This window comes from Azolla caroliniana, unplaced genomic scaffold, assembly GCF_043228905.1.
Source record: "Azolla caroliniana isolate FFs.n. ecotype wild unplaced genomic scaffold, voAzoCaro1.0.p SCAF_16, whole genome shotgun sequence".
Lineage (NCBI taxonomy): Eukaryota > Viridiplantae > Streptophyta > Polypodiopsida > Salviniales > Salviniaceae > Azolla > Azolla caroliniana.
The window spans coordinates 17,794,681-17,806,664 of record NW_028230451.1 but is presented as its reverse complement, the minus strand read 5'-3'; the positions used below and the strand labels follow the sequence as shown (position 1 = coordinate 17,806,664).

Here is an 11,984-nt window from a genome sequence, read left to right as displayed (position 1 = left end):
TTGGGTTGTGTTTGAAACATGTATTTTTTTCGTAAAAGTGCTCGAAAAAAAAAACTTTAAATTTTAAGAAGTATTTAACGTATTTTACAACTACAAGTATTCTATGCATATTCTTCTTTTTTTTCCATAAAAAACTAGCCTCCATTGGTAATAAAATTAAAGTGGACAATATACAAGATAATCCAATATTACAACGAATATTGTATAGCCATGTCGAATGACTGTAGTCTATCTTTCTAGGTAAAGATAAATAATCTTTCTAGCCAATCTTATTCATGTTCGGCATATTCTACGTATATTCTAAGTATTTATCGTATTTTATCTATAAAATACGTATTCTAAGTAATTTTTTTAAAAAGTTAGAATACGTATACTACACGTATTTTATTCTTATTTTACAACAATGATTTGAATGCTTAACATCATTCACACTAACTTGATTGAACTTGTCCATGATAAATTTGACTCTCCTCTCTTCTCATCCTACCTCATCTTGGATGTTAGCAATCGGCAACGGTTTGGTTTGGTTCGATACCACAGCTTAACGATTAAAACAGTTTGGTTTGGTTCATGTACAAGCTTTTTTTCAACAGTTTGGTTTAAATGATTTGATGGTTCAGGGTTGCCACTTGATTATTTTTTGAGCAACCTTTTCATTTTTAAGCCTAATTCTAACATTTTAGGAAAAAACTTTAGCATTTTGAAATATTGAAAACATTTAAATTTTGAATTTTTGACCTAACTTGAAAACCGAAATCAACCAGCGAAACCACAGTTTAATGGTTTGAATTTTTTGTAACAGTTTGGTTTAAATGGTTTCGTGGTTCAATCTAAGTTTCAGTGTTTTTAAATGGTTTGAGCTTGACACTCTCAAACTGAACAAAACCATTGCTGATTGTTATTGGACATGGATCTCTTTGATATAGAATACACATTTCACAATTTTAACTGAAGCCTTGAATGCCAAATCGATTGGTCATTTCACCATGTCAATTTACGACAAAGGATACCATGTGCTAACAAGTGCACATGTCCCTCAATGGCATTTTAGATTCCATGTTAAAAATCTTTGACATTCTCTTCAACACGTGCGAACACAATGCCAAAAAGGTATACCCCAAATAGATTTCACTACATCCAAAATGAATCCAACAAAAAGGAATTTTCCTTGCTACATTTATGTACAATGAATGATGAGACAAAATCAAATTCATTGAGCTACATAATGGAAATGTATAGAGGACAATTATTACGCATAGGACAATCATATGAAATGTATAAAAGAGTTGTGTCACTACATAATGCATAATCATGTATCTTTGTCGAGAAACACATCAATCATTACAGTTGAAAAAAGTACACATATATAATGCAGGTGTGACGATGTCAAAGAGAAGAAAAACATACATGAATTTGTCGTCACAATATACATGAAATCTTTGTTAGGAACCCACTCATTGCATCTAAACAATTGGGTAACAAGTAACAAATCTTCTTAGACAACAATCAAGGTATGTCTGCAAGGAATTGGTGATTTGTTTTATTATTCTTCATATACATATATGTTAGGTCAATCTCGCATGGGGAGATGACCTAAGTCTGTTACCAACAATATTTTTGAACATATTACATTTGAAATTTTTTCCCCCTGAACATGATACCAGAAAGTGCAAAAATAATGCACTCCTCGAAGAAGCTATACATATTTTTCACACAAATGGTCAAGCTAGATGCTTTTTGAAACCAATGGAGTGTCTCTTTAGATGAAGTCACCCATATCAAGATATTGCCGATAAAGAGGAAAAGAACTCGGCACAAGTTGATGAGCCAGCTAAGCCGTTGGGAAACTAGAGTAAATTATGCATCAAACAAGCATATATCTATCCTAGTGGTACTAAAATTTTAACTCAAATTAGGGTTCCATCATGGCTCATCGTCCATGTCAGAATTGCTATCATCTTTCATTTCTGCGGTGGTCTTCGCCTCCTCATACATGTCACTAGCATTTTCTGCAAACTGAGAGAACAACTCGAACAATGCCGGAAGACGTTTCAAAACATCTAACCTAGTTCTTTGCCGTCCTTGTTCTGTTCTTGAAAGGTTGCTTTTCTCATGTTCCGACTGGCTTTCACATCCTCTGACACATACACTTCCACCATTCAATGTTCTTTTGATTGAAAACGAACCCGAAGCTTCCAAATTGTGGTCATTTTCGTCAATAGAGGCCGCATTGGCCCCCATATATTTGCTTTTAACCTCTGCACGATCATGCCTTCGTTGATACTTTGCCGTTCTTTCGAGATGTTTCATTGACTTAACCTGATCTAATCTGTTCTCCTCCAACAAATCAAGCATTGCGATGAATGTCTTTAAACCATCATTAGCAATAGTATCCTTTTGTCGAGTTTTGAAGGTATCCATGGAATCTCTCCATTTTATCAACATATGAAAAACTGGATCCCTATCCCTTTCGATTTCCACATTCCTCATCTCCTTAGATCTTGGATCACATGTCAAGTAGCATTTCTCCAGCCATGCACATAAAACTTCTATATACATTTTTTGTGTGAAAAACCAGGCATCGAACTTGTTTCTCCACGTGTGAAGCTCATGTTTCAACTCAGCAATATCATTCTTGTGAGCATCATCAATGATGCCGTTGCCCACCGAGTATTCGAGATATCGCATTTCTAATGAGATCCTTTCTTGAGCTTGATAACACTCTCGCAGTATCTTCCACATTTTAACCGATCTGAATTTTAACCCACATTCAGCAAAAACCATAATGTTGAAAATCATTATAGAGATCTATTTACTCACCAGATGTGCTTTAAAAATGACAATTACTTCAAAATCTCTTGGTTGTATCTAAGGTCAAAATAAAATATGATAACTGAAATAAAAATGAAGACAGATGTCTCTCCAAGAATGCATCATCATGGCTGATGGAAATAAAACATCTACACTATAAGATTATAAGCTTTTTGAATGTCCTTTATTTTCTCATATGCCCCAAACTTTTTTATAATTTCCCCGAACACCCTTACTCAGATAGACAGAGAAGGATGAGCTAAGATCCAATAATGTTTAATTAAAACTCACAAATGGCAATGAGTCTGATACAATGTATCCACAAGTTCTAGGAAATCAGAATGTTTATGTTGTCATTCTAACGACTCTAATCGGCATCGTCATCTTCATCATCATGGCTCCCATAAACCTCTCATTCAGAACCATTAAAACTCTCATCCACATATTGGTTACCCTAGCGGTGGGAGTCCAAGCTTTTGAATAAGAGACAAATAGTTGGATTCCTTTGTTCTAGCCGTACTTCATAATATAGCATCAGTAACAGGTATAAATATGATATAAGTTTATTGTTTGTCTACTTACTGTAGGTTGTTTGGCATGGGTTTATTTCCTTTGTAGGTTAAGTGAGGCTCAGGAATTCTTTCATTTCTCTCATATTTTGTTCCTTTGTTCTAGCCGTACTTCATAATATAGCCTCAGTGACAGGTATAAATATGATATAAGTTTATTGTTTGTCTACTTACTGTAGGTTGTTTGACATGGGCTTATTTCCTTTGTGGGTTAAGTGACGCTGAGGAATTCTTTCATTTCTCTCATATTTTGTTCTCCACTTAGGATCCATCACACAAACCTTCAGTTTACAAGTTGATGTATTAATCATAAGAACTCAGTGGAAATTTTTTCAGGACTTTCGCATGAAGATGATAAAAAAATTTATTGAAAGAATCGAGTTTCAATTTTGGAAAGGAGTTTGTGATGATTTCGACTTCAATACCTCAACATACATCTGATGTTGACTTGGTAGACACACAGAAAAGTTGGAAAAATTTGGGATTTTCACAAACCAAAAGAGGCCTTCCTTCAAAGCTGTTCATTTGAATAAAAAGAAAGTAATGCCATGTAATTTGATGAACTTTGAAGACTTTTTCCACCAGGAGCTGATAGGATATTCCATGAGCATGACCAATTTATTCAGGATTTATAACAGAAACTATTTGATGAGTCAGGGACATAGACACAAGACATGACAATAACTCATTGAAAATGATTCAAATTCGTACTAAGGAAAGAAATGGGCCAAATCTCTTCATCAACATATTCCATGAATGTGGCTTTGGCAAGTGCACCTATTATGCTAAGCAGTAAGCAGCCATAAGGAGAATTTAAACAGAAATTCAGATTGATATACTGAAAGTGAAGGCACACAGAACAAGCGTATTGCAGATACAACAAGAGAGGGAACATTGCAAGGTTTTGCTCAGATCACTTAGCCCTAATTTCAACCAATGTATTTTCTTCCAGATAGTTACTGACTATGACTTGAAGAGGGAGCGGATCATGGTTGTAGAGCATGCCCATACATTCATTTGGTGGGCAATGAAGATACTTCAAAATATTAGAAATCCCAGACTTCTGAGTACAACACTTTCAACAGAGTGGGTGCATGATGTTGATTTAAGAAAACATCGGAGAGCTTTACAATCACTGTACAAACAATCGGTCAGGATTCCAGGAGGCCTAATTTGGAGGGTAGTACAAAAGATTAAAAGATATACCTGCAACTACCCAATTAGGATGTTGAGGGGGGCTGTGTGTACAGAACAAAAACACCTGAAAGAGAAATCAAAGGAAGGTCAAAATGTGAGGAAAACCCTGAAACTCTTCATCTGCCTCCCTGGAAGAGCCGGTAGAGAAGCATGCCACTAACTCTTCAAGAATTATTGTATTACTTTGCAAAGTGTTATTATGTTAAGGTAACCTCTGGGTAAGGATCTTGTCAAACTGTTTTGGGCAAGGAAGTGCTTGATGTACAAGAATAGCTTCAAAAATAACTCGGAGGACATTAAGGAGTTAGGGCCTCTTGAAAATCAAAGGATGTTAGAAAAGAGACAAAGAAATGTCTAGGAAGTCAAAAGCCAAAAGTGATTAGAATGTTCTGGAATCTTAAACATAACATTATTCTTCTTCTAGAATCTTTGGAAACTGGACATGGTTGAAATAAACGTTTTCATAAAAAGTATGCATGGAGAATTGATGCTCACCCATATTATCACTAACTGGATATAAACTTTGGCCACAAAAATAGCCACCTTTAAAAAATAGTGAAGGAAACTAAGGTCGATGGACAGGACTCAAGCAAACTAGCCCTTCAATATATTGCATATGGGATCCATTGAAGGATAAAAGAAAACTAGATTATTCACTACCATGGCAGAATATCTAAACTTCAAAGTTCTGGACTCAATCTGTTTATGCTCCCCACAACCATGCTATGGTAGGACTAAGATTTGTACCTCATGCTCTAATACCATAATAAATCTCAGAAACAAGTCATGATGTTCAAAAACAATGAAAAAATCTTGATACCATTAGCAATCGGTACTGGTTCGGTTTGAACCGAACTGAACCACAAAACCGGGGTTTAACATCTGAACAGTTTAATTGGTTCGGTTCAGGTTATTGTAAACAGTTCAGTTTCGGTTCAGTTTGAGGGTTTAACAGTTTGGTTTGGTTTGGTTCAAACCTTTATTGGCTTAATGATTTCCGGTTTGACAGTTTAGGATTGAAACATGATCATTTTCTTAAATAATTTTTTAAACATTTTAAGCTCAATTTTGATATTTAATGAAAAATCTTTAAATTTAGAAAAATTAAAATTTGAAATATTGAATTTTGATCTAAGTTAAAAACTGAAACCAAACTGCGACACCGTGGTTTTAACAGTTTAAAGGTTTGAACATAACTAAAACTGTTTGGTTTGAGCTTGATTTTTTTTGTGATGGTTTGGTTTAAACGATTTTGTGGTTCAGTTCAGTTTATGCTTTGGTTTTAAACGGTTCGAGTTTGACACTCTTGAATCGAACCAAACCGTTGCCGATTGTTAGAAGGAAGCAAAGGACAAAGAAACACACATTCTTAAAAAAAGAAAAAGAAAATTAACCTCATAAATAGATGATGAGCAATTCACACAATGTGCAAGATCTTGCAAGCAGAGTGGACGCCGCTTAAATGCGAGAAAAAATCTTGCTGGTCCAACAAATGAAATATTTAACCCCGGTAAAGGAACAGTTTGGCAAGTGCGGTAAGAAAAGGTTTGCAATATTGTGGCGTACAGGTCAGAATACCATGGGCAGCTCAGAATGATATGTTGAATCAGTATCAGTTCACAGTCTATTCTAACGTTTTTTGTGAAATGTTTATGAAAAATAAAATGACATATGATTGGCTACTAATGAATGCCAATGTCAGTGAAGGGAGGATAAATCAAAATCGGAGGCTTACATGATGCCAAGTCCTGATTCTGAAAAGGGGCAATGAAAGACACGAGGAAGAAAAATGTGTTAAGACTCCCAACCATAGCCTTCTATCTTGTGTCCGGGATCAGGATGAGCCAGCAGTAGGCTCCCACTAAGACCAATGGACGTTAGAACCTACAATCGTAAAGTCACATCTCCCAATGCCATTTCACATACACACGCACACGCACACAAATTGACACGTGAACAAGTGATATAAAATATTAGGATATGCAATAAATATAAACCACCCATGAGAACATCCAAATGCATGTATTATATAATAATCAAATCACTAGAAAAGTGAACATTGACCTTACCCTTCCAATAACTCACACAGCTGGGGAAACAGCTCAGCATTTGTAAGATCTTGAATCCTTTTTGAAGTTCCTCGTATTGTTTTAAGGGCCACAATCAGTCGAGTGTCTAACTTTTTCAAGGAAACCCGCATTTTTTCACGTTGGGCTAGATTCTTATCCTTGGCATCCCTGGCATCAAGGATATGTAGTTGCTTGCATTTCTGGTCAAAGTAACTTCGAACAAATTCTCCTCCCTGTATATATTACATCAAGTCTCTATAAGCTCTCTCTAATATGTGGATGTGTGTGTGCAATGCATCTATTATCCATTTCAGCTACCACACAAGAGTATTGACATGCAAAGAATGAAATAAATTATAGAACGGTTAAAAACATCCTCACTTCAAGAAGCACCAAAATAACAATATGTTCTTGCATCATGTATAGATGAAGAGAAAAGATGAGGCTCACCTTCACTTCATCATAGAGCTTCTTCTCCCATGCAAACAGCCGCTCCAAAGTAGAAACGTGGCTGCCAGCCATGCCACATTCCAAAAACTCATTGCCTTCATGTATATCTTGCATCATAAGGTATGTCTTCTGAGACCAATATGATCTAAATGCATTGAAAGTTTTGGAGTAATCTGAAAAGCATTAAGAAGAAAAAATCAACGGCATGTCATGCTGATATTTGAAATAATTTAATTGGAAAGAAATTAGGATACCTTTCATATCATTTAGATCTTGGGATATTTGCGTTTCTAAAACCATGGAGACATCCTCCCCACTCTTGGATGCCTTTACAAATTGATCACTAATATGGTTCATCAACTCAGTTAAGTTCTTTCGCGTTAGAGAGGCCATATCATTCCATGGTTTCTTTGTGTTCTCATTTGCAAGCTTCTCCACAACGACCAACTCTCTTTGCATATTTGATACATTGTCATTATTCACCATATCATTGCTGGATCCTTCATTATAAATAGTTTCATGTGAAATGCCAAGCTTATCCTCTGAAACAACCCTCTTTTCAACTTCTTTTGGTATAGTCTCTTCCCTATCATCATTCATAGCATCTTGTCTAACCTCCTCCTTGTCTTCCATCTCTTCTAGATCTGGCATACCTTCATCTTCTTCACCGTCAGCATGTACATCAAAATGCATCCGTTGATCTTCTTTGACATTATCATGTACATGCACAACGTTTCTATTTAAAGATAATTGCATCTCTTCACCTTCTTTGACTGTTTCGTGTGCACGAAGAATGTTCATATTCACATCTAACTGCATTGCTTGATCCTTTTCCACATTACCATGTACGTGAATATTGTTGCCATTCCCATCGAGCTTCTTCATTCGTCTCAACTCTCTGAGGTGCTCAGGGATAACTGGAGGGGTGAAAGTATCAGAGAACCATGAAGAACTCGCACGAAAAGGTGAGGGTGGCAGGGGGCTATATGTACCACTATCACCATCATCATCATCATCATCATCATCATCATCATCATCATCATCATCATCATCATCAAACTCATCTTTCCTATAAGAGATAAGTTCTGGTAAAGATTCGGCGCGCCTCAGAGGAGATATTAAGTTCATATGGGCATTCACTTCGTCTTCCTCTAGGGAGCTTGCATAAAGGATAGAGACATGAGCACTGGAGCTTGGTGGTGATAGAAGAGCTTTCATATTTGGTAATTCAGGAGAGACCAAGGAACTCCTTGAAGCAGAATCTATGGGTAAAAAATGGTCTCCATCAACAACTTTTGATACATTTGAAGCCCAAGGGGATAAACTTGAAGCTGGTGAGTTATTCGCATGAGGCGTTACTTCAATAGAATCAGTTGAGATAGGTTGAAATTTCTCAAACACAAGTCCAGGGGAGGATATCGACGAGAATTCTATACATTTATGTTCTCTTTCAGCAAATTGCTTAAGGGCTGAGTCAAGTTTCCCAAGGCTCTCAACGTATGCAAGGTGTGCAACTGAGAAATCCTTTCTATGACTTATGGCCTTCTGCAATAACATCATGCGTTCTTTACATACATTGATGATGTCATCTGAAGCATCATCGACTGAAGGCCTAGACGTTGTACACCCCATCTCGATTTGTTAACTTAAGTCAATCTTCCCAATGCTTCACACAACTAGTGCCTCATGTCCTTATACATACTTGTTTCGATCAGTGGTGGAAAGTATACAATGAAACAAAAGTTTCACCATGTGTTTCCATCCTTACACACTTGATTGAATTGGTTGTGAAGGTATTACTTTCAGCACCAACATTCTAATATCATACCTGTTTGAATTGGTGGACAGTATACGCATTATAGAAGCTTCTTGATCCTCATAGAGTTTGTTGAGAAGTATGCAATCAGTGCATCATCATCCTTATGCATATCTATTAGAATTGGTGGAAAAGAAATACATTCAGTGAAGATATCCTTATAACAGTTTGGATTGGTGGAAATTATGCATAGGATTAAAACTTCTCAATCACTTCCATCCTTATACATATATCTGCAAGAGTTGGTGGAAAATATACATCCAATTTGGAGGAAGAAAACAAGAATTTGGGCTCCTTCTAAATCAGATAAAAGAAAATGATGTGTTTTTCAATGGAAGAGTCACCAAATTAGAGGAGAAAACAAGCATTTGGGCACCACTGGATCAGATCAAACTAGTGAAGTTTTCGTCCCTGTGATAGCATAAAAGTGGGAATCGAGATAGAACTAAAAAAAACATTCAGACACCTCTGAAATCCATATAAAAAATAACGCAACCCTTGATAATAATAAAATGGTGCTAGATTCAACCCTTTTATGTCGGAGAATCCATCAAAATATAAATGAAAGGAATATCTCAAAACGCAATGAGAAAAATATGAGCAGTTTTTAACTAGAACCAGACTGTTGCTCGGGGAAAACGCAAATCAAAAGGATCTTCTCTTCACAATGACATTGCGAATGAAGCAAATCCAATAAGAAAAGCGTGAGAAAACTGGATAACAAAATGAAATAAACAGAAACGGTGAGAGATACAGGAAACAGAAATGAACTTACAGAGTAAACACGAATCAGATGAGCCCAAAGAACTGATTTTTCTTGTTCAAAATCAAATTAGGGGAAAATGTTGGGGGAGAGGATCCATCACAATTTCCAATTTCCTTTTGAATTTTGAGGGAAGGGGTATGTATGAAGATGACCAAGTAGGAATTCCAAGCGTTTTATGTCCTGTTTCCTTTCCTCCTCTGTGAATCTATCTATCTTCTGCCTTTCTTTATTTCAGCAGAAACAGAGACAGACAGACAGAGACAGAGACAGAGACAGAGCAGAGCAGAATGTGGAGGACTCATAGCCAGAGGATAGGCATTTTGTTTTTTGTTTTTATTTATTTATTTATTTATTTATTTATTTATTTATTTATTTATTTATTTATTTATTTATTTATTTATTTATTTATTTATTTATTTTTAGCTTTGTTTTTATATCAAATTTAAATATATATTTTGATAGTTTTTTGATATATAGATATATTTTGTTTCTTAAGAGAAAAAACAGAGAGAAGGGATTGAGATGGGATGAGTTCTTATGGTGTGGTCGAGACCGACCAGACATACTGATACAGACAAGACATACATTTGGGGAAGGGGGGGGGGGGGGGGATGTATCAGGCTCTCGAAACCACAGATGGTCTCGTCGAGAGCTGCCATGGATTGATTCACAGACACTACCATGGGATTCACGGAAGCTCCCTGGCCACCCTAATGGCCTGCCTATTGCCCATATGTCTCGAAAGGTCATGTGTTAATACCCCAAAAAAGATCTCATGCACCGCCTCTCACACATAGATGTCGATGCCTGAACTAGCGCAACCCTCATCGGAGAGTAGATCTAGATTCGGCTCATCCATAGACCTCTATAAACTTCCCCTACCAGGCTTGTCTTTTGCCAACCAGATCTGTCGAAACAATACAAACAAAGCAATTATGTATGTATGACTCGAATGGGTGCCCACATGTGATGGTCGCTTGAAAGGTGATGCTTCGTAGGGACATGTATATCAATAGTAAGGATGAGTGTGGGTGTTGACACATATACGCAACATGTAGGTTAAGTGTTGATGCTTTTCTTTAGTACTCGCATAGTCTCCTTCAGGAATGAGATGATGCTACAAACTTATTAGGATTCAGTAGAAAATTCTACCTATGCTTTTGAATTTCATTCCCTTGACCCCTTGACGAAAATTCGCAACCGAAAACTTTAAAACTTTATTTTTACTAGCATCGGTGAATGATGATACCTTTTTCTCTATTGTATAGCCCCCTCTACATAGATTCCTACGACCCTAAAATACATTGGGTAGGGACACCTTCCCTCTAGTGTTAAGTTTTCACCTTTTTTTTAGCATAAACAACAAAAGTACTTTAGAAAATGAATCAGACATATTGGTATCAAAGTTTGCTAAAGCACCATGCTTGCACTCTTTTTTAGCAAGTGACCATACCCCATCAATAGGCTACAACTTATTGAGTACGTATTGGAAAAAACTTCATATGACATCACAAGCCAGCAACCAATTATGTGTTGAGGTACGTATCGACATGTCCCTCAATAGCAAACACCTCTAGCGAAGTCTACTCATCTCTTTACATATTGTACTTTACCTCATCCAATCATAGCCTTCCCTTCTAAAGATGGCCTTCTCTACTTTCTCCTTTTCACGTTTCTAGGAACACTGGTAACTCCTCTACTTTTATCACGACTTGCCTATGTAGCGTACATCTCGATCCATGGGTCAAATCTTCATTTACATTCTTCAAAACCTTATTATCATCGTAATGTTTTTAGGCTCATTGACCCTTTTTCTAATAACAATTACCACCCACATATTTGTTAGAAAATTACATCAAGCGCCTCTTAATGCTTGGTGATCACAAGTAACAAGCATTTCTGTTTCAATTCATTATAGGCGTGTGAAACATGGTTGGTGCTAGGCGTGCCAAATAACCAAATTGTATTGCCTAAGGACACATAGTGAGCATGAACGTACAACCTTCCAAATAATTCAAGGTCCTTACTCATTTGCTCACGATGCATGCTAATAGTCATTAGCCACGACAATTAACAAGAATCTATAAGCAACAAAAAATATGTGTGCTTGACATGTATAACATCCAAAAGAAAATTGACAACATAGCGCACATTGGTAAACCCGCTAGGTGTTTAGACACCAGACAACTACATATTGTGATGGCTCATGAGGTTTAGTTTAGAGGCATGTCACCACATTGAAGAATGGGACAATGATAAGAAATGAATACCAATTAAATGTATTATCCTTATCAATTCGAAATATG

At 36.5% G+C, this 11,984-nt stretch overlaps 1 protein-coding gene across 1 annotated transcript; it reads right to left on the bottom strand.

Annotated features, from left to right (window-relative positions):
* Nucleotides 1-1,514: 1,514 nt before the first annotated feature.
* Nucleotides 1,515-9,026, bottom strand: LOC147854116 (uncharacterized). Its single transcript, XM_087332596.1, has 4 exons — nucleotides 7,351-9,026; nucleotides 7,097-7,269; nucleotides 6,647-6,879; nucleotides 1,515-2,752 (listed from the first exon to the last, which is right to left on the bottom strand). The coding sequence occupies exons 1-4, from the start codon at nucleotides 8,726-8,728 to the stop codon at nucleotides 1,924-1,926; spliced, it is 2,613 nt and encodes an 870-aa protein (XP_087188722.1). The 5' UTR covers nucleotides 8,729-9,026; the 3' UTR covers nucleotides 1,515-1,923.
* Nucleotides 9,027-11,984: the final 2,958 nt, after the last annotated feature.